We start from the raw sequence: 23,788 nt of genomic DNA on the forward strand, positions 1-23,788 counted from the left end.
ATCTGCTAAGTGCCTGTGCCTTTTCTCCTTTGAATGGCTGCCCCCATGGCTACACAGCTGCATTCTTTATATAAACCATAGTAGTGTTTCTGAGGCAAACACACCAGTTGTACCAGTGCAGGGCAGCAGTACATTATATTGGAATTTCTTTTATACACTTGAATTTTTTGGTGTTACTGTTCCTTTAATAACATAAGGACACTTCAATGCTAAAACTTTGGCCAGGGCGTAAGATGTGCCTTATTTTGGCCATCCAACTGTCGCAATAGTTCAGTTATGGATCACTTACCATTGCCCATATTTTCTGCCAGGTCCAATCAATTTATGAACAAGCTAAATTAATTATTGATCAGGAAGGAAATTGTCTGGCTTCTATGCACTGGCTGATCAAATTCAAACATCATATTATATGATATTTTTATTATGCCACAGCCTTTGTTAATAAGTTTCATAAATAAAAATAAACTGTTCTATATTCAGTACCTGAAAAGGTAATGGCTGTTAGGGGGCTTTGGTGTTCTAGAACAGGTTATAATGCTAGTCAGATGACTTTGTTTGGCCCATAGCTTTGGTGTTAACTACAGTGTAGTGTACCATGTAGCACAAGATTCTTACAGTTCTTTTAAAAAAAAAAAAAAAACAGTATCTGAGCACCAAAGAATATTACTTTTCCTATTTAGTAAGCATGTTACGCTACTTATACCAATAAGACAGCAAGAGTGGAAATATAGATTTTTAATGGCCTGGAATGAGGATATAAAATTTCATATAAAGAACAAAAATCACATTTACTGCACAATATTTTGGATTTAAGACTGGCCGTAGAAGAAATCATTAGCTTCATGAATCCTATGTACAGCTACATAGTTCCTCTAACTGGGGAATATCCTCTACCCTATGTATAATCCTCCATACTTCATTTATTCATTCATTCATTTTTGTAAAATGTGGGAAGAATTCATATTATGTGACTCAGCAGATAAAAGGTGGATACAGATATCTATTCAGAATGTTGCAATAAAAGGCAATCAGTAAAGCACCCTTTGCTCATGAAAAAATGCAGTTAGGAGGAGAAGGAAACTTTTGTGCAGACATCAATGTAACAGAATAGGCTAGGGACTTTGAAGAATGTTTTAAACAAGGGTCATATCTTCATTTACTTCTCTTTCTATCCTGTTGTTAACCCCTGTCTGTCTTTTATCCCTACACTCTCAATCTCCCTTCCTTGCAGAGGGTTAATCATCAGGCTGAATGTACAAGGAAACTCAGAGTAAGGCTTGCAAAGAATAAGCTTTGCAGTGGTACATTCCTGTTTGAGGAAAATGGAAGATATAAGACACATTTTCCCATTTCCTGCCTTTATTGCTTAAACACCCACAATATTAGGGAGTAGAAAGGTAGATTCTGCAGCTGTTGGATTTTCAGTGTCACCTAAAAAAAAAACAATGCACTGCACAAATCATGGTATTTTCCCCTGTTGACAAGTAGCAATATTCAGCAATTCCAATGTATACTGAGCATGGCTATTTACTTGCCATGTTCAAAACATCTTGTGCTATATCCTTAAAAAAGGTATTTAAGACTTTAATTTGGAATTGTGCAAGATAAACTGATGTGGAAATGTGAGGCCATGAGGGCACATACACTCCATCTACATACCCTCACACCCCTATATTTGCAAGCAATACAAATGTAAAATGTATAATGTCTAATACACTTCAACTACTGACTGATCTAGGGCTAAACAGAGGATGCTGGGACATTGGAAATGTATGGTGGTGTGGTGCTAAGAGGAAAAGTAGCCCAGGCCTTTACATTATTAGAAAAAGTGTTAAATGACGAGAATCACTAGGAGGTTCCTAACAACTTGGCATCCACCAGTGATACCAGCCAATGTCAGTCATATACAGAAACCGGATTTTGTAAAAAGGAAACAAAATAGCCTGCATTCATTTACCAGGTATAAATACAATTAAAAGGCTGCCAGATTCAAAGCATCCAGGCCCATTTAAACAGTAAAAAACAAAACACCCATGATAAAATATACTGTATAGCAGACCCAATAAATATATATATAAATCAAGGCATAAATCCACTTTATTCTTCTTTCTGCCGTCTATCAAATCTTTCGAGTAAAGCCCGAAATATGTTTCCAGGAACTTTCTGATGCTTTTCTATTAATGAATGAATTGCACATTTAGTCTGTAAAAAAATAAACCAAACAATGTAAGATAGGAAAAACAAAGATCATGTAGAAACAAAGAGCATTGAGGGACCAGTTTATTAGATACAGTTAGGAATCCCGTCAATTTAATATGTTTCACTGAATACCTTAAGAAAAAGACTAAAAGCAAATGCTACTCCACAGACTGGATTTCGCAAAAACAGAGTATACAGTAGAACCCTCGCTTTTACGGGACCACTACAAATTAATGTAAACAACATTATTTCCAGGAAGATATCATTTTTGGGGACATAAAAAAGGGGTTCTACTGTATGTAGTTATATTAAGAAAGCACAAGAATGCCCGATAGTGTGCTCTTTTAGGGTGAAGACATGGGGCGATTAGTCACCGCGACTTTTTGCGCAACCAATTATCGCAGAGACACTCATAACCCTCTATGGCTATTAGCTAAAAGTCACGGCAACTAATCGCCCCGTGTGTCTTTGCCCTAAGGGCTAAGACACACAGACCTACTAGTAGCCAGCTACTTGTTGCTACAAAATAGGCAATGCTGATAATAACTGCTAATTGTCTCTATGCGTGTTTTAGCAGGGACAATTTTCAGCATTGTCTATGGCAAGGTATTTTCTGGCTTTTAGTAGCCATGACAAGTAGCTGGCTACAAGTATCTTTGTTTGTCTTAGCCCTCAATGGAAGGATGTAATAAAATGCTGCACAATCCTTGATAAAAAGGAAGTTCCTTTTGTCCAGCTACATCTAGGGACCCAAGGCTAAGATTTTTTGCTGTGTTTTGCCTCCTTGTGGTGTCCCTGTCCCCCCCCCCCCCGTGTTCCTTTGTCCCCTAAATAATTATATATTTATACACACAAACACACACATTATATTAATTTTTATATATATATTATATATATATATATATATCTCAATCAACATCTCACCTTTTGTGCTAACTCAACAGCAGTTATATTTGGGTCATACTGTATAGGATCCCCAAGGTATGTACGAAATTTAACTGGAAATCCTCCATATATTGGAACTAATGGAATCTTAAATCTTTCATAAATCCACCTGAACAGCCCTTCAGAGAAAGAAAGAGAAGAATGAATGTTAAAATGAATAGTCCACAGCACACAATTTTGTGTATTTCAGACACTCTTCATTTTCTTCTAGTCACTGAGAAGGATATAAACTCACTGGCAGCTCACTTGTTACTGTCTCCTAATCATTTTTATTACTGAATTATAAACGGATTAAATGTTCTACTCTGCAGGGAAATGGAAACGGTACAAAAAAAAAAAAAAAAATGACAGGGGTATGATGTAATGTCTCATTTCATACTGTAATGAATAATGCAATAATAAAAGTAACACTATACGCAATGTCTTACACTTCCCTAGTGCCACAGCAAAGGAAGTATAACACTATATGCAGATCACAGTCTTATGCAGTTATCTAATAATACTGTTGGGATGCAGTGATTATCTAACAACAACTGTGACAGCATTCATGAACTGTAATAACCCCTAGTTAATAGATAATGTTACAGCCAGTTGTAAAATCACTTATGTAGTCAAAGATTAAATGCACCTTTCACAAAACAATAAGGATACCAAAGTTAACACCATGTTACAGTTGTTTTTCTTAATGATTTTTAAATATACAAAATATCTTACATAAACCTCCAAGCGAGCGAAAGCCTTCACGTACGTTTTGCGTAAACATTGGGATGATGGGCTAGGAAAGAACAAAGCAAAAAATTAAAATATAATTATTTACAAAATATAAATATTTACAAAGTTTTTAGATTTTTTTTTTTTTTTACTATGACAAACTGCAACTAGTTGAGTGCAACTATGGAACAAGAAAGCTATCCAGATACTTCCAAGGGACTGACTATCAATAATCAATACTCAGTAGCGGAGATGTGCAGTGTGCACAATGTCTTTATGTGTTTAAACATACAACTTTATGGCTAACAGTATCTATGATCAGATATGCCTTGCCCATTGGAACACACAGCAGGTTAGTTGCTTGCATTTGCACATCAGGCACCTAGCCATATAGTGCCACTCTGCATTTCTCTAAGCCACTGGCAAAATCTACTGGAAAGTATGGATGCTAAGAGCCGTTTGTTTCAGGCACTGTTGAAAAAATGACTGCCACTAACAGCCACTAGTACAAGGAAATAAATAGCTTTGATAAGATGCCACTTTTTCTGGGTAATAAATAAATAAAAAAACTAAGGGACAGATTTACTAAAAATTTTCTAAATCTTTTTCTTTTGAAAAATTTAAATAAACTAAAATCTAAATAAAACTACAGTAATGTCTGAACTGAAAAAGTTGCAGAAAAGTCATAAAACCGACTTTTTTTGAACTGTTGCATAAAAAAAAACCATCAAAATCAGAAGACCTCTAAAGTTTCGAAGCAAAGTAGGATTCTCCAGGTAAGGGACATCTGCCATTGACTTCTACATGCCTGACAAGTTTTATCTGGCAAATCAGCGGCTTTGGATTTTTAGCAGAATTATCACATAGTAAATATTGGAAAAATCACAACTTTATTTTCTTTGACTTTTTGTGCTACAAAATCCAAATCAGAAAACAAAAAGAAATCCGACCGTTACTAAATGGCCACCTAAGTTTTTGGAGAGGAATTATCTATGAGTGCTGCATAAGAGTTCTGTTAAAACTGGGGCAGCTAATCACACTCACTAGCAGCTGACTACTATTCACAAAATCTTTTTATAATATATTATATATATATATATATATATATATATCTGCTAGCAATTTCACCATCCAACAGAGACTTCTATCATTAAATCGGATGTAGATCACTGCCAGTGAATGAGATTGCATAGTCACTGTGGTCACTTTCCTACCCAGCTTAATTCACTCTGTACACTCTATATATATATCTATTACACTTTCTATACCCCTCTCTTTTAATAAGTGCTTGTTTGTTTTCATCCATCCAGTTGCTTCTGATCTACTTGGTAACAAGACAGTTGCCAGCTAGCTGTATTGCTCAGAGCAAAACACACAGAAACCAAACACTACTAACAGAAGAAGGGTACATAAGCTGTCATACATATGTACTGGAAGGTCGGTTCTTAAGATATCAGTATAATAAATGTTTTGAGACATTAGATGCCCTTTAATCATCAGTAATAATTACATTTTCTGTCATAAGACACCTTTTTTATATCCAACTTACCACCTTAGCATCAATTGCAACCTGAGCAAATCCAGTCCGCTTTCCCCACATAAGTGTGTAGCTTTCATCACTAAAAAGTGCTTCCCGCACCCCACCTGGTGATACTGCTAGGAGGTGACCACTAGTTAGAGCCTTCACACATTCTTCCTTTGGTCCATGAATTACACCAAATAGATCAAGCAATGGTTTAAAACCTTAAAAATATGAAATTATGCAGTATTGGGTAAAATTAGGAAAATTCATTTTGCAAGTTTTGTTACAGTGCATTCAGGAACTAAGTGCTACACAAACGATAAAAAAAAAAAAAAAAAAAGGCTGATCGTTTTTCATCACATCTCAACAAGTATATGCTTGTTCTAGGTTACATTTTTGAGACAGCAGACATAAAGCACCAAACACAGACTCTCAGTACTACAGAGAAGGGTTCATGGTGTTTAAAACATTCTGTGCACAAAGCTGCATAAAGCTACCATCACTATACATTTATAATCACTGTCTGCAATGGTTAGTTACCTGGTATTTTGAAAAGAAAGTGGTCCCCTACTGAATGGCATGTTCTTCCTTTGCGGAGAATGACCTTTGCGACAAAGTAATAGTAGTCTACAGGGAGTGCTCCATGATAGTATACGATAAGGGCAGGTCCATCATCAGGAATATTTTCCAAGCCATACAGTTCATAGCCTGTTTAAAAGAAAAAAAAAACATTACATCAGTAATACATTGTCGGGGTTATAAGAATGCAATAAAATGGTTTCATTTCAATTGAATTAAATTGAAAATAATATTTTTTTCTCAGTCCAGCACCTATATCTCAAGGGATGCATAGAAACAAGCTGGAAATGCATGTGGAATGCACAATGTGCAGGAGTGGGCTAATCTACAGATACAGGTTGCAGAAATGGTGGGTGTGTGCAGACTTTGCATATTCTGTGCAATAGTATACAATGTACACACACACACACACATATACTGTATACATTGTATTAGAAGTTGTTGTGCATGATAGTACGTGATAGTATTTATTGGCTACTTCTTGAAGAATGGCAGACTATTGTGATTTAAAAAATGATATTGTCATCATGCAAAATATATCATTTCATTTTAAATAACATGATCAGGTAAGAATGTGAATATGCCACATTGTTTATTCCATGTTGTTTCCCATGACTACTGTGTACAAAACACAAAAAAATCCTTGAGTATTAAAGGCAGCTATCAGATAATCATGTCATATACTAGGCCATGTAAGGTCTTTACCATGCCATATTGTAGCATGCCCATCCCACAGTGTTGCCAGGGTTTTCCGTGCACCATCCCATATACTATTTGAATAGGCCTCTTTCAATTCGTTCTTGTGCTTATACACATGGAGGAAGAGGATGGATAAGTAGAGAAAAATAACAATGAACACGGGTAGAATGAACACTATGATGAGAGGTGTGAACACCCACAGGAGATAATCTACATAGTTCAGGTAGTCTTCCAGGTTTTCCAGTTCCAGCCACTCCACAAAAAGGTGCATGAGGCAGGTCAGGTAGGTGATAGATGGGTCTGGAGTACAAGTCTCATTCTGCTCTTGCATCCTTAGCGTGCAAACCAGAGCACTAGTTGGGTCACAAGTTTATCTGAAGTCTCCTTGCTTTCCTTAAAGTAATATAGTAAGATTATTAGAAAACAAAATTGTTCCTGTACAACAGTCTCATCGAACACTATTAAAAACTGTTAAATTAGTCATTACAGCTACATAGCAACGAATGTCAGCATGGACTCCAGAGAAAACACCAATAATATTTGGAGGCAGATTTACTAAATATATATCTATATATCTCTCTATATATATACTTGCAAAAGAGGGTCAGCACACCAATAGTGCTAATTTATTTCACGTTTTGGTCCCCTTTAGCATAAGGGTCCTTGATTAAGGTCGCAAAGGAGACCAAAACATTGGGTAATGCAGTGAAATAAATAAGCAAGACTATCATATATTTGTGTGCTGACCCTTTTTTGCAAGTATCTACAGTTTTTGGTCAATAGCACCAATTTTTTGGTATAAGAGTGCAAACATACACTTGGACACACATCTACATAGTTCACCACATTCAAGTAACATTAAAAGCATAAAATGTATTTCTTATTAAATATTCCATCCTATATTTAGAACCCTCATTAAAAGGGTGGTTCACTTTTAAGTTAATGTTTAGTATGTTATAGAATGGTCAATTCTTAGCAACTTTTCAATTGGGCTTTATTTTGTATAGTTTTTAAATCATTTGTTTTTATCTTCTGAACAAATGCTCTGTCAGGCTACTATTTTATTGTTACTTTCTATTACTTGTCTTTCTATTCAGGCCCTCTCCTATTTATATCTCAGTCTCTCATTCAAACCACTGTCTGGTTGCTACGGTAATTTCGACCCAAGCAACCAGAAAGGTTCTGAATTTCCAAACTGGGGAGCTGCTGAACAAAAAGCTTAATAATTCAAAAATCACAAATAATAAAAAATGAAGACAAATTGCAAATTATCAAAGAATAACATTCTCTACATCATACTAAAAGTTAATTTTACAGTGAACAACCAGGCCTAAATGTAAATTTATCTATGACTGAAGGTTTAGGGTGTGATTTTTTTTTTCTTTTTAATTCATACTTTACTCACCGAGTGTTATTCATGTGTGTTATCTGCATAGCTGAATCAGCATATTATACATAGAGAAAATGGAACACTTGAGCAGTCAAATTGCAGCCGGTGATTGATTTGAGAAAATAAATGGACATTGTGTTGCGTGGTTTCTTTCTGTTTAAAAACAGAAAATAACATTTATAATAAATAAATATCAACAAAATAGATCTTGACAATAAGGCATTACCTATTCTATTCCTAAAGTGCCTCAAGGCTCTGCACCCTGTGGAAGGGCTGATACCAGAATTACATCTTGTTTTACGATAATTTCAACAGCTAACGCAATATCAAATATTTATCTTTGTAGGATTTGCATTTGGAGCCACAGGGGAGCAGTTCTAAATGTTAGCCACATGAAATATATAGCGAGATTTGCCTGTATAAATATTATTATTATTAACATTTATTTATAAAGTGCCAACATATTCCGCAGTGCTGAGGTTGCACTGGACAATCTGGAGTATTAAGCTCCAAAAAAAATTGTCAAATATTGTAACTTTTTTCCAAAATAAACAGAAGCAAGCAAGAAAGTTTGTTATGTTTCATGTGCAGTCAACCATAGATACAAGAAAAAAAAAATCCCAGTGCAATCTTTTAGATAACACAATAAATCCCACCAGAATTTGACTTAATGGGATCCCTAACCTCTAGGAGGCATGGCCACTGCAATGACCACACTGTGGATTGTTCCATTCTATGTATAGGTCAAATCTAAATATATACATCTTACCTTGTTTTCCTGCTCAGCTAACAGCATAAAGTGCTTACTGATTTATAACAGAGATTGATAGAGTTGTTTTCCCCACTAATGATGATTGGAAGAACCTCTACAGGAACCCAACAAGGATAAATATTTTGTTAGCAGCCCTCCCTTGCTACATTTACCAGGGTACTGTCATCAATCCTAAATAAGCCCAAACATGTATGGAGTCCAAGCCTGACCTGTTTTTAGACTATGGTCACACAAGGGCCTCCAAACTACCGTATATTGCCTGCCGCTCACTGCATGCTATAAAAATTACACATAATATATACATAGTATAATATATACATAGTATAATTATATATATATATATATATATATATATATATACATACACACACACACACACACACACACACACACACAAAATATGAAAAAAAAAGTTTGTTTCTGTTACACAGTTGGAGGTAACAGAATATTATCCTTTGGGGAGGGCTTTTTTGTACTTGTACTGGGTATCTGTTATACATTTGTATATAATCAATATTGTCAAGGTATACACCAATCTATTGTGCTGCACTGCAGAATATGATGGAGCTTTATAAATACATGGTATTAACAATAATAATGATAAAAATGTTTCTGGAGTGTGTGAGGAGACCCAAGCAGATGCAGGGAGAACATGAAATCTCCTTGTAGCTAGTGATTAGGTCAGAATAGATCAAATAGAACTAACCACAAATAATTCCCTTTTGAAGGGAAGCGTTTCTCACTTTACTGTGCATTTACGATTCCCAGATGCTGGTGTAAAGTAATCACTTGGTGTATTGGTGATAACAATAATATACACAATATATATAATATACATAACTATATTAGCATAGTATATACATTATACTTTAAAATATTTTATTGCACGCCTGTATCCTCCTGAGGCCCTTCAACCTTTTGACTACGGGTATAGGACCTGTTATCCAGAATGCTCTGGACCTGTGGTTTCCCAGAAAAGTGGTCTTTCCATAACTTGGATCTCCATACCTTAAATCTACTAAAAAATATATATTTAACATTATTAAACCCAATAGGACTGTTTGCCACCAGTAAGAATTCATTATATCTTCGTTCAGATCAAGTACATGGTACTGTTTGAATATTACAGCACATAAGTTAAACAAATTTCATTATTTGATTAAAGGAGAAGGAAAGGTAAAATAACTGGGGGGTGGCAAAATGTTTGGCACCCCCAGTGATTGCAATCACTTACCTAATATCCCAGGCTGGTGTTAAGAGAAAAACCTACCAGTCCAGGGTAGATGTGGAACAGCGATCCTCTTCCGTCTGTCTTCGCCCTTCTGAATTCTGGGGCCAACACATGCGCAGTAGGGTGAAAATGCTGACTTTCTTGTTAAAGTTCGGCTTTTCACAATATGCACATATGCACAAATGGCAGAAAGAGAAGAATGAAAAGGATCACTGTCTCACAGCTACCCCGGGTTGGTGTGGTTTTCTCCTAACAGGAACACCAACCTAGTCTATAGGAGATAGCCTTGCCATAATTGAGAGATTTCTGTATAACGGGTTCCAGATCTCATACTGTTTTTGTTCTTTTAAAAAAGGAAATGTTGCTACAATATAAACTTTGCAGGCTCAAAAATGGAACACATAAAATTAACATGAATGAAAATCATTTGAGATTATCATTTAAATTTACGGGCATACTCATCTGAAAAAAAAATGTATTTGGTCTCAATTGGCCTTGGGGTAGTTTCAAGTTATTGGCCTTTCTATTCTGCCACTCTGCAGCCTTACATTTAAACGAATATCCGACATCGAGGTAACATCATTTTGCTAACATTTGAAATATGAAAGATAAATAGCCCCTGTGGCCACAATCTAAAACTTAGCATCTCTATGGAAATAAACCTATATTACTGAGCAAGGGAAGGCATGAACATGGGTTTCACAATCCATGGTAATTAGTATAATGCCATTCTTAAAGAATGAAAGGGCAATCTTCATGAATGTGTGTTAAAACCATACACTGAGGAAAATGGAAGAGCATATAAGTACATGGGTGGGTGACTCTAGATGACAGTCAAGGACAAAGCACAGTTGGAAGCACAGATGTAATCAGGAGACAAGCATTAGCTAAAGCAAGAAGGCTAACAGTGAAGAAGTACAGGATCAAGGCAAGAGCACACTAAGCTGAAGAAGAGATGTGCACAAAATAGGATTATTCGGCAGGTCAGAAGCCATAAGGTTCTACAACAGGATATGGCAGTGCAGATCAGGCCAGATACTACTGAGCCAATACGAGCAGGCAAGGAGCTAGACTAAATCAGTAAGCAGGATTCAGATCGTCTCGAGGTGCATCTGACATACTACAGCTGGGATACACGTCATGGATAATGGTTAATGAATTCTGGCATATGTATCTATAACTTTAAGTGATACTGACACGTCTACATTAAAACAAGCGCTGGAGTTCTGACATTAAAGTTCTTATGGGTTTAGCATTTTTAGGTTAAACAAAATGGTGTTGACTACTCGTTATGCACATTATGCTTTCTGCTCTGCAGGATATCAGGATGTTAGTACTTCAGTAGTACAGGTTGTAATCTTTGCTCAGCGCTGAAAAGAAACGGCAGCTTCCGAAATGTCAAAACTCACAGCCTGCACAATTGAGCTAGTCCCGACATACTACAGAGTATAAAGCACACTCCCGTATGGGCAAAAGTCAGTGACTTTCATCTTTTTTTAGATTTATAAAACTGTGCAACATAGTGGTATTCTTAAATCAGGCATTCAATGCTACAGGTAAGGGAAAAATCTTTAAGTTGAAAAAGGGACATCTACCACTGGCTTCCACATGATCAGGTTAGATGTATTTTGCTTTCAGTTTTGTCACATAATAAATCTAAAAAAAAAAAATCACTTTTTTTCCCCAAGATAAATTTGTATTTTGGGATCAAAAAACCCAAACAGAGCGTAAGTAAATGCCCCCTTTAGGGCAAAGTTACATGTAGCATAGATCCACTTCTCTTAGCCCTGCGGGAAAAAAGCAGGGCTGAGAGACGTAGATCTACGCTCCGTGTGACCTTGCCCTTAGTGTCAGTTTTAAGCACTACCAAGACTGTGGCTGGCATTAAGATTGTAACTTCTAATGGCAGGACCCTCTTTACCTCCTGTATGAGCTAGTATATGTATGTTATATGTATGTTTGATCTATACATTCTATTGCATAGAGATGTTTCTGTTTATAAATATGTGTTTTATTTATTTTTTCAATCAGCTGATTGATTTACAACCAAACTGACGACCTGGGTTTGTGTGTGATCAGCAAATTGCACTAATCTACCTATCTGTATTATTTACTAATCAGCCTTGTACCATACGCATTCTCTACCACCTTGCATTGTGAAATCACATTCCTACCCCACCCAAAAAAAATGCTCCCTAAATGTTTTACCAGGTATGTCTGTTTTCAAAATGATGTGCTCATGGCCTCCATCATGGTGACTGGTGACTTCCTGTGTCTCACTAATCCTGCTGTGCACGTGTCTGTAGCTAAAGAAATGCAGAGAGAGATATTAACAGAGACGAGGAGCAAAGCAGTATTCTTGTCCTTTATCTTATGTTATGATTTGTGAATATTTACAATTACATTTGGTCCTAAAGGCTATTTTCTATCCCTTTTCTAGCTTTAATGGCTCTTTATACAATGACAAAAAACACCTGGGGTCTAAAAGAGTGAGCCAACAGAAAGCTGATGCCACGTATATCTCTCACCACAGGCGATTCTAAGTAACTCCATGGCAAAGTGCAGGAGCACAGGCCGAGTCATATGACAAGACTGTACTCTAGTTATAATATAAATCCTCAGCTGCAAACAAAAAGAGTTTTGTTTCAAGTCTAATTTCGTGGAAAAATAGGTTTATTAGCTGGAATCTGTCAGATCAAGGCCTGACTGTTATTAACTGAGACAAGTGCACAATCCTAATTAAACTGTCACAATGCTTTGTCCTGTTTGTGTTATATTTTTTTCAGACATTGTGCCAAACTAAACAAATTAACCCCTTGTTATCAGTTACAATACCAAAGGGAGTATGCTATTTTGGGTGCAAAATAAGAAAAATAGGGGGGTAAGCAGTGAGCTGATTGACAGGCACAACATCCATACTGAATATTCTCTATTACCACACAGATTACTTCTATACTTTAATATTCATTGGCTGTCAAATTCCAGACACCCGTGCAGAGACAGCTTCCTTTAAATGCAAATAATATCTTTCACTCTTGGTTAAAGGAAAACTACAGATAATAACATTTTTCATAAAATGTACCTTCGGGGATATGTTTGTAAAGTAGGGACCATGCAAATAAACAGCTCCCCGACAGAATGTACCGTCATTCACCTCCTCCGACTGTACCTTTTGCATGCTCAGATGTAGTAAAAGCATATAAGCAGTTATATACTCTTGTAATATTATCATTTTAACTTGCTCATTTTTGGGTCATTTTAAGGGTGACTGGAGTAGGAGTGTGCACTTCAGTTTCTGAAGGAGGCACTAGAACAGGTCTTGCACCGATCCCTAAACATTGCCCGACAGGCAGGAATTAAGACTTTTATACCGGTTATTGCAACTTCCGCTAGTTCCCCAAACAACAAACATAAAAAAGCTGATATCAGCAGATATCTAAATACAAAAATGTATATTAGACAATGCATTTAGATGCTGAAATCTCCAACAGTCAGGAAAATGCTATACCTGTCTTTGCTCTAGTGCTTGATTTTTAATGTCACTGGCTCCCTTTAAGGAAAACCCAAATCCTTCCCCAACAAGATAGCAAACCTATTCCATTATAATAGTTTGTGCCTATCATTAGTAAGGCAGTTTTTTGCACATTTTTTTCTAAACATGTTCCACTGACTTCAGTGAGTTACTCTGCGGCAGTATTGAAATGATTTTTAAAAAAAAAAAGTTTTTGTATTTCATTACAGAAACAAACACCTTTATATAGTAGTAGTAGCTATTTATAGTGGACAACGTCTCCAACTGTAATATATGGAAAACAAAGATTCATATACTATACACTGACGTGTGGGGATCATTTTGTTAACCTATGAAATGCTGGGAGGGCAATCAGAATCGAAAATACATATTTTGTAAGCTATGAGACTGCTACCTGCTACCTATTTTCATGAATACCTACACATACCTCCTCAGCTGTGAAACTGGAACATCTAATAAAATTACCCCCCCCCCAAGGTAAAAGTACTGAGCAAGAGGCTGTAGTCCGGCTGCAGGAGGACCGCGCATAGGAGTCATTGGCTCATGTCAGACAGGCAGAATAAGGAAATGGCTCAGTACGTGCAGAAGCTCGGTGCCCAGAAGCCCCACTCCAACGACTTTCTGATCTCGCTTGGCCAAACGCTGGGTCGCAGCGGCAGCAGTTCCCCTGAGATGCCTACCTGCCCACCGATACTGATCTGCTTCTATATCAGCCGGCTACGAGCTTTAGTAGTTCAGGGCTTAGGAGACTAAGGGGACTACGACTACAATTCCCGTCATGCGTTGCTTCGAACTATTTTGAGTTTGGGTTCTTTGCGTTTATTGGGTTAAAGGTGCCAGCACTACATATCCCGACATCCATTGCTCACTCGAACCTCGTTGTACTTGTCGGACCATGTTGTAGAAGGCACAAATTCGGTGATTAGATATATATTTATTTATATATATATATATATAGAACAAGGCGCTCTTTAGCCTGTATAGGGATATCTTCCAAGAGGAGGTAATTAGCCCCGCAATTAAAGCGCAAGGCATTTAGGGAAATGTAGTTCCGTTTTCCCGACCCGGAAGCACATTGCGGAGTATGCATGTGGGCTGCAAGGCTACTGTGAGCATATAAACACTGCTGCGTTCGGGAAACAGTATGCTCCGTGGCGAGTAGAGAGCGGGCAGCCCGGGCGCAAAGCATGCTGAGAGGTGTAGTTCTATCACCACCTCTGTGCTTTGTGACGGCAACCGGAGCAGGTAGCCAGGTGAGGATACAGACTAGCCCGTAGTGTACAGTCGTCTGGCCTCTAACCCAGGAATCGGCTATCGCAGGTGATTGGGTACCTGAGGCAGGCCGGGAGAAACTCCCTGCATCCCTCGCCATTTATAGTAGCCGTGTTCCCTATGTGCCTAGTACAGTGCTTACTCCCACAGCAATATCCTCATGGGCCCACTTGTATAGGCACCGAGTAACCTTCTAGCCCCCCAATATAATGTTGCCCCCTGTTTAGAAGCAGTGTGAGCAGTCTCCAGGCAGGAGGTTATTCCCCTCGGTGAGGCACTTGCAGAGCAGCTGGGCATATAAATGCTGAGCAGGAATCCAACCACATTTCAACATTCTTATGCTATTTGTCTCATTAAAGATAATTGGTCTGACCCAGGGTAGTGATTCCACACACAGTTGTGTAACCAAAGACTAACTGGTTCCTTCACACTGGGCCATCAGCTTTTTGTTATATATTCCAAAATGTATACTTTATTGGCTATGTGACAACCCTATGGTTCTTGTGCTCACTATTCCATTCTGTTGAAACCCGCACGTTTGCTTTAAATAAGGTGCAAAACTTAAATAAACTGCTTAATCTTATGTGATCTGAAAGTGAACCAGACATCACCAGGCTGAAGGCATATGAAGTCATAAGCTGGTTAGGGTTGAGCTCAGAGTGCTGCAGCTCTTTTGGAAAAGCAAAGTCCTCAAAGGTTGTAACATTTTCTAAATTCTCATAAAGGAAAGCAGAGAGTCAATTAAGTGTGTGTGTATCTATAAAGTTCTCATGGTTTGATAATAGGAAAGGAATATGTGAATTATTTGTTAGCTTGTTCCAAAAAAGAAAAACTAAATGTGACCAGTTGGTTAACAAGTCCCTTTATATGAAACATTCACAACAGTTCATTAGCTTACATTTTTACTTTAGCAATTGGTCTCCATTTTTTTGTTTTTGTGGTTTTAGAATCATTGAGCTTTTTGTTTAGGAATTTCAGCAGCTGTCTGGTTGCTAGGCCCTAGTTTACCCTAGCAACCAGGCAGTGACTGGAATATAAGGAATGTGGAGGGGGGGGGTTAATAGAAAAATAAATAATATAAAGTAGCAAAACCATAACATTGTAAACTGATAGAGCAAAAATGTTTTAGCTGCCTGACCAGTGACCCCCATTTGAGAGCTGGAAAGGGGCAGACAAATATTTCAGAAACAATAACATATAAAAACAAAGACCATTTTTTGCCAAGAATAGGCCATTCTATAACATACTAAAAGTTAACTTAAAGGTAAAAAATCCCTTTAATTAAAAAGTTAGGCTTAGTACTGTGTCACAGTATTTCCGTTAAAAACGTACTGATTTATTTGTTTTATCCTTTATTTACCTTGTTTAATTCTGTTAAAGGGGTAGTTCACCTTTAACTTAAAGGAATACTGTTATGGGAAACATGTTTTTTTTCGAAAGCGCATCCGTTAATAGAACTTCTCCAGTAGAATCCTGCATTGAAATCCATATTTTAAAAGTGTAAACAGATTTAATTTTTTTTTTATATTTAATGTTGAAATTTCACTTGGCCATATTCTTTATTTCCCAGGGTGCCACAGCCATGTGACCTGTGCTCTGATAAACTTCAGTCACACTTTACTGCTGCGCTGCTAGTTGGTGTGATATCACCCCCCTCCCTTTCTCCCCCTAGCAGCCGATCAGCAGAACAAGATAGCAGCTCCCAGTAGATATCAGTACTCAGTAGTAAGAAATCCAAGTCCAGCTTGTGACTCCTCCAGTTACATGGGAGTAGGAGAAACAATAGGTTACCTGAAAGCCGTTCTAATGTGTAGCGCTGGCTCTTTCTGAAAGCTCAGACTCAGGCACAATGCACTGAGATGGCACCTACTCACCAATATTACAGCTAAAAATACATTTGTTGGTTCAAGAATAAAATTTGAAATGGTAGAGTGAATTATTTATGTAAACAGCGCAATTGGTCTTAATTTTGTTTTAATTTATGTCCAATGTATCCTAGCAACCACTTTAATATTCCACAGAAACTGGAATATAATAGTAGGGGGGCTGAATAGAAAGACAAGTAAGAAAAAGTGTCAATATTAATAAAATTGTAGTCTCTGAGCAATAGTCTTTTGCCTGCTGCCATTAGTGACCCCCATTTGAAAGATGGAAGAGGCAGAAGAAGGCATATTATTCAGAAACTTTAAAAATGGAGACCAATTGAAAAGTTGTAAACGAATAGGACATTCTTTAACACACTAAAAGTGAAACTGAAGATAAACTACACATTTGAGGCCAAACTGTTCAGTGATGTAAAGAGTCAATGCCTGTGCCCTCTACTTGCTGCCATTGTTATATTTCTTCCAGAGTCTTTTACAAATGACTGGGCTGCTGTAATTATAATCTCTTGCAAGCAAAGCAGTTGTGATTATGATTTAAAAACTCTTATGTTATTTTAAACTGTCAGTTCTACACTCTCCTTATTTACATGTTTCCTGATAAATTTTAAGAGGGCTACTTTTTTTTTTTTTTTTAAGCAGTCAAGTTTAAGTGATTCATACTGTTTATAAAATATATATTTTACAGGTTGTTCATGCAGCAATACATTTTGTGTATTATAAAATAGTTGTTGCTTAGTATGGGAAGACCTACAAAAGGAAAAATAAATGTATTTGAAAATGATATAGTGCTTTTTAGAAGAAATGCAGCTTTTGGAACTTAATCATGCATTACAATGTGTGAGTGCCTTTGTTCATACAGGTGAAAGGTCCAGATAATGTCAAATCTATCCAGCTCTAACAATCTTTGAGACTAGCTGTTTCATATTGACCAGTGTTGAGGTGTCAGCACACACATAGAGCTATATATGACATTACGCGATAAGATATTCAGATGGTGACACGTGATTAAGCCACAGTATGTTCACCCTCTGAAGCTCACCATACTGAGCTCAAGAGCATTATAAAATGGCAAGCAATACAGCACTTGGCTTTTGGGTCCCCACCATTTCCCACTGTACAGGCCCATTGTCCTTATATTTTCAATATGTATGTTTTTTTTTACAACCCGGATTCCAAAAAAGTTGGGACACTAAACAAATTGTGAATAAAAACTGAACGCAATGATGTGGAGGTGCCAACTTCTAATATTTTATTCAGAATAGAACATAAATCACGGAACAAAAGTTTAAACTGAGAAAATGTACCATTTTAAGGGAAAAATATGTTGATTCAGAATTTCATGGTGTCAACAAATCCCCAAAAAAGTTGGGACAAGGCCATTTTCACCACTGTGTGGCATCTCCCCTTCTTCTTACAACACTCGACAGACGTCTGGGGACAGAGGAGACCAGTTTCTCAAGTTTAGGAATAGGAATGCTCTCCCATTCTTGTCTAATACCTCTAACTGTTCAATCATCTTGGGCCTTCTTTGTTTCACCTTCCTCTTTATGATGCGCCAAATGTTCTCTATAGGTGAAAGATCTGGACTGCAGACTGGCCATTTCAGTACCCAGATCCTTCGCCTACACAGCCATGATGTTGTGATTGATGCAGAATGTGGTCTGGCATTATCTTGTTGAAAAATGCAGGGTCTTCCCTGAAAGAGATGACGTCTGGATGGGAGCATATGTTGTTCTAGAACCTGAATATATTTTTCTGCATTGATGCTGCCTTTCCAGACATGCAAGCTGCCCATGCCACACGCACTCATGCAACCCCATAGCATCAGAGATGCAGGCTTCTGAACTGAACGTTGATAACAACTTGAGTTGTCCTTGCCCTCTTTGGTCCGGATGACATGGCGTCCCAGATTTCCAAAAAGAACTTCGAATCGTGACTCGTCTGACCACAGAACAGTCTTCCATTTTGCCACACTCCATTTTAAATGATCCCTGGCCCAGTGAAAACGCCTGAGCTTGTGGATCTTGCTTAGAAATGGCTTCTTCTTTGCACTGTAGAGTTTCAGCTGGCAACGGCGGATGGCACGGTGGATTGTGTTCACTGACAATGGTTTCTGGAAGTATTCCTGAGCCCATTCTGTGATTTTCCTTTACAGTAGCATTCCTGTTTGTGGTGCAGTGTCGTTTAAGGGCCCGGAGATCACGAGCATCCAGTATGGTTTTACGGCCTTGACCCTTACGCACAGAGATTGTTCCAGATTCTCTGAATCTTCGGATGATGTTATGCACAGTTGATGATGATAGATGCAAAATCTTTGCAATTTTTCGCTGGGTAACACCTTTCTGATATTGCTCCACTATCTTTCTGCGCAACATTGTGGGAATTGGTGATCCTCTACCCATCTTGGCTTCTGAGAGACACTGCCACTCTGAGAAGCTCTTTTTATACCCAAACATGTTGCCAATTGACCTAATTAGTGTTATTTGGTCTTCCAGCTCTTCGTTATGCTCAAATTTCCTTTTCCCAGCCTCTTATTGCTACTGGTCCCAACTGTTTTGGGATTTGTTGACACCATGAAATTCTGAATCAATATATTTTTCCCTTAAAATGGTACATTTTCTCAGTTTAAACTTTTGTTCCGTGATTTATATATATATAAAATATGTATATTATTCACAATTTGTTTAGTGTCCCAACGTTTTTGGTATCTGGTTTGTATTATTATTTCTAATTATATAAAGGTGACAGCGATGGTGGTGTAGCACCTATTTATTTTCACAGTTTATTTTTCAGTTTATATTTGAAAGATTTCAGGCTTTGTGTTTTTTTTTTTTTCTTCAGAGGTCGGTATTGTGCTTGAAAGGAGAGCTTAGAAGTCTTGCTATTAACCTGCCCCCAACTTTAATGCACTTTGATTAAAGGAACAGTAACACCAAAAAATGAAAGAGCTTTAAAGTACCTGCACTGGTAAAACTGGTGTGTTTGCTACAGTAACACTAATTTATATAATAAGCTGCTGTGTAGCCATGGGGGCAGCCATTCAAGCTGGAAAAAAGTAGAAAAGGCACAGGTTACATAGCAGATAACAGATAAGCTCTGTAGAATACAATGGTGTTTTATCTGTTATCTGCTATGTGCCTGTGCCTTTTCTCCTTTGAATGGCTGCCTCCATGGCTACATAGCAGCTTATTTATATAAATTATAGTAGACTTTCTGAAGTAAACACACAACTTTTACCAGTGCAGGGCAGCAGCACATTATATTTTAGTTACTTTTATACACTTTCATTTTTTGGTGTTACTGTTCCTTTAACTTGTCTTGCATGCTGAACTTGTGTTTGTAAGTTCCCACCAGAGGGCAGGCACCTATAAATCCAGTAAGCTCTAAGGGGCCTGGACCCTGCTCTGTAGTATAAAATGGATATAACTATATGTAATGCTTTTATATGTCAGAATATTTCAATAGGTTTAAAATGTCTCATCCCCCACATATTTTCTTCAGAATAATATTTTTTTTTTTTTTTTTTAAGTTGGAAAGTTACCCTTTTCATGGTTAAATGGGCAGAATAGATTTTCAAGCTTACTCAGTTTTCACCTTTTTTCTAGTCCTTCCCACTGTGTCCCCACTGTCTTTTGTCTCTCCACACTAGTCTAACGAGTTTATTTTTCATTTCCTTTGTTTTTTTGTCTTTGTTTCTTATATCTATTCTTAGGATCATGTTGAGTGTAGAATGGATCCAGGTGGCAGAAATGTGCTTCTACCTGGATGATGTGAATGAGGACAGTAAAATAGTATGCCTCTGCTCCAGAGCATTCGTCAAGTAAGTGGCAAAAGTAATTTGTGTCTCAAGGCCTTTTGGTTGTATTGGTGTATTATTGCCCCAATAATAGAATGGCTAAAGTGGCAACGATTGGCTTTTCTATGGTTACACGTTTGGGTGCTCATAGGCATAAATATAGGTTTTTCAGAGCTTTCACTAGCACCAGGCCTCTCTTCCTGACTGAGCTTATTAGGGACTTTAATGGTGTGCCCCATGCTTTCCAGTGGCCAAGCATTTGGGTTGTCTCTTCTCTGACTTATTCAGGTGTCACCACTTTTGTGTGGGGAGTACGAGTACCAGGGCACTTCCACTAAGGACTAAAGTGCTCTGTATTTTCTTAGTCACCACAGGTTGGTCTACAGGAAAAATAAGGAGGTGCCAGTGGAGGTGTAAACAAAGAGATGGGGTTGGCCACTGCTTCATCTAGAATTCTTAGGGGCTGATTTACTAATCCACGAATCCGAATGAGACAAATTTGGATTGGAAAACGAAAATTTTGTGACTTTTTCGTATTTTTTGCGATTTTTTTCATCGCCATTACGACTTTTTTGTAAATCGGCGCGACTTTTTCATAACCGTTACGACTTGGGCGAATTGTCGCAACTTTTTCATAGGCATTGCAGATTTCGTGAATTGTCGCGACTTTTGCATAGCCATTATGACGTTCGTGAATTGTCGCGACTTTTGCATAGCCATTACGACTTTCGCGAATTGTTGCGATTTTCGAAAAATTCGCAAAATACCGATCATTGCGAAAAAAACGCATTTGGACGCTTTTCGAACGTTCGTGGATTAGTAAATGTGCCCCTTAGTGTACAGGATGATCTTTAATTTAATTCTTACAATTGTGGAAACATGTTAACCTTTACACTACATATGCAGAGCTTGCTGATCAGGACTGGGGATACCCAGGGTACCCAGAGCATATGCTACACCCACAAGTGAGCAGAATGGCAGGACAAAATCGGAGGGACAAGATTCAAGGTGCAACACTTTGCAGACAGATATCTTTATTGTCAGATGCTTGCCATTCCATGTTGAAGCATAAATGACCATACGTGTACAGTATCTGTGTACTCTGGGTACTGATTGGTTCAGTGATTGCGCATGTTGGCAAATCTTATTGCTGATGCACTTATCTGCCAGTGTATTGTGTACTGATGGGGAAGCTGTCCAAATGATCACTAGTGGGATAAACCCCCCCCCCCCCCACATACATACATAGCTGGTTTCGACCTCAAGCAACAGTTTGGCCTTGTGTATATCTTAATATATATGCAGCCGAAATCACAGTGACAGGTTGAATATAAAATTTAATGAACTGGTTAGAAGGATCTCTTAGAAACTGTATTTGTTCATCTGACCTGAACTAAGATTGTATGGAATGAATGTGTAACCACAAGCTGAAAAAATCTGTTCACTCTAGCTTCTAAATTTAGACAATTTTTTAGGTGATCTCCTCCTCCTCCTCCTCTTCTGCAAGGGTTTCTACAAAAGTTTAATTCAAGTGATTTTACCTATAGCATTTGGGGCTGAATGCATGAAAATGTAAGCAACCGGCAAAAAACAGAGGCCTACTATTTACATCACTGAACAATGCCACTTATTTTATTACATATGCAAGTGTTGCACTTGGTCACAGATATCCCACTTAGCAGGGAGCAAATTCTGACTGTAAATGTCCACATTTTGCACTATCATTACCTGTTCTTAAAGGAGAAGGAAAGTCATTTTGGCATTTTACTGCCAATAGATTTGCTGCATTAGTGCCACCTAGAACTATACATTTATTCTGCAGAAACCATTACCATACCTGAGTAAACAACTTTAGAAGCTTTCTCCTTTTTCTTAAGATAACAGCTACCATTTTAAGTAGCTTCCTGCCTGCAGTCTTGCTGTTATAGATCACACATTCCTAAGTGAAGGGGGACCAGGAGAGAGCTGCACAGACTCTGACCAGGGGAATTAATGATGTTTCTGAAAAGAAGTCAAACACTGGAGCATCATGTTTACAAAAAAAAGAGGCAAGAAATCCTACGTTTCTATTGATAGAGGACTCAGTGCAGCATTACTGCAAGTGCTTATGGCTTTATTTACATAAACCTTTTTGATAAAGCTTACTTAGTTTTTACCTTTCCTTCTCCTTTAAGGGTACAAAACTTTGATGTTTTTTATTGTACAAATATTAACTATATCAAGAGGCAACTGCTGCAAGGACTTACAGGATCTTTTAAGGAAGTGGATATTTTCTGTCTGACCTGCACATAAAAACAAGCCTTTTTTTGTGAAGAAGTGCATTGTATAACCCTGTTCCTCTCCGTTTCAGCTTTTACCAATTTGCCATTTAATTTGTTTTTAGTGATCGCAACTTGTACTATTTGGGATTCAAAGGAACTGGCTTCAGCAGAAAGGAAGGTAAGAAAATGGATGACTAGTTCCACCGCATGCAGTAAATATTAAAGGTGTTTGCTGGAAAGCATTTGGTGATGTGTCCTTTCACGAGAGATCAAGTATTAAAACTGCACTAAAGTATAAGAAGAAGGGAGGTTCCGTTTAAATATTCGGAAAGGATTTTTTACTGTAAGAGCTGTGAAGTTGTGGAATTCCCTCCCCGAATCAGTCGTGCTGGCTGATACATTATATAACTTTAAGAAGGGGCTAGATGGATTCTTAGCAAGTGAGGGAATACAGGGTTATGGGAGATAGCTCTTAGTACAAGTGAGGGAATACAGGGTTATGGGAGATAGCTCTCAGTACAAGTGAGGGAATACAGGGGTATGGGACATAGCTCTCAGTACAAGTGAGGGAATACAGGGTTATGGGAGATAGCTCTCAGTACAAATGAGGGAATACAGGGTTATGGGAGATAGCTCTCAGTACAAGTGAGGGGATACAGGGTTATGGGAGATAGCTCTCAGTACAAGTGAGGGAATACAGGGGTAGGGGAGATAGCTCTCAGTACAAGTGAGGGAATACAGGGGTAGGGGAGATAGCTCTCAGTACAAGTGAGGGAATACAGGGGTAGGGGAGATAGCTCTCAGTACAAGTGAGGGAATACAGGGGTAGGGGAGATAGCTCTTAGTACAAGTTGATCCAGGGACTGGTCCGATTGCCATCTTGGAGTCAGGAAGGAATTTTTTCCCCTCTGTGGCAAATTAGAGAGGCTTCAGATGGGGTTTTTTGCCTTCCTCTGGATCACCTAGTATTTAGGCAGGTTATATATAGGCATTATG

The 23,788-nt window shown here is 37.9% G+C and overlaps 2 protein-coding genes across 12 annotated transcripts in view; one reads left to right on the forward strand and one right to left on the reverse strand.

The window, feature by feature from the left end:
- Nucleotides 1-720: 720 nt before the first annotated feature.
- Nucleotides 721-14,363, reverse strand: tmem68 (transmembrane protein 68). Of its 8 annotated transcripts, XM_031903423.1 has the most exons (10): nt 14,008-14,095; nt 12,257-12,354; nt 10,052-10,203; nt 8,061-8,198; nt 6,662-7,048; nt 5,918-6,085; nt 5,405-5,598; nt 3,859-3,919; nt 3,124-3,263; nt 721-2,202 (listed from the first exon to the last, which is right to left on the reverse strand). In XM_031903423.1, the coding sequence occupies exons 5-10, from the start codon at nt 6,984-6,986 to the stop codon at nt 2,098-2,100; spliced, it is 993 nt and encodes a 330-aa protein (XP_031759283.1). In that variant the 5' UTR covers nt 6,987-7,048; nt 8,061-8,198; nt 10,052-10,203; nt 12,257-12,354; nt 14,008-14,095; the 3' UTR covers nt 721-2,097.
- A 148-nt stretch (nt 14,364-14,511) lies between these two features.
- tgs1 (trimethylguanosine synthase 1) overlaps nt 14,512-23,788 on the forward strand; it is a 29,255-nt gene continuing 19,978 nt past the window's right edge. For 2 of the 4 annotated variants that reach the window (XM_002934106.5, XM_012965286.3), the window contains exons 1-3: nt 14,512-14,833; nt 20,448-20,555; nt 22,915-22,970. In XM_002934106.5, coding sequence (XP_002934152.2) covers nt 20,452-20,555; nt 22,915-22,970 — 160 coding nt within the window. In that variant the 5' untranslated portion in view covers nt 14,512-14,833; nt 20,448-20,451. Of the gene's footprint in view, nt 14,901-20,447; nt 20,556-22,914; nt 22,971-23,788 lie in introns of all 4 variants that reach the window. The other 2 variants (XM_012965285.3, XM_018095118.2) reach the window with 2 other exon arrangements.

This window comes from Xenopus tropicalis, chromosome 6 (genome assembly GCF_000004195.4).
Source record: "Xenopus tropicalis strain Nigerian chromosome 6, UCB_Xtro_10.0, whole genome shotgun sequence".
Classification (NCBI taxonomy): Eukaryota; Metazoa; Chordata; class Amphibia; order Anura; family Pipidae; genus Xenopus; species Xenopus tropicalis.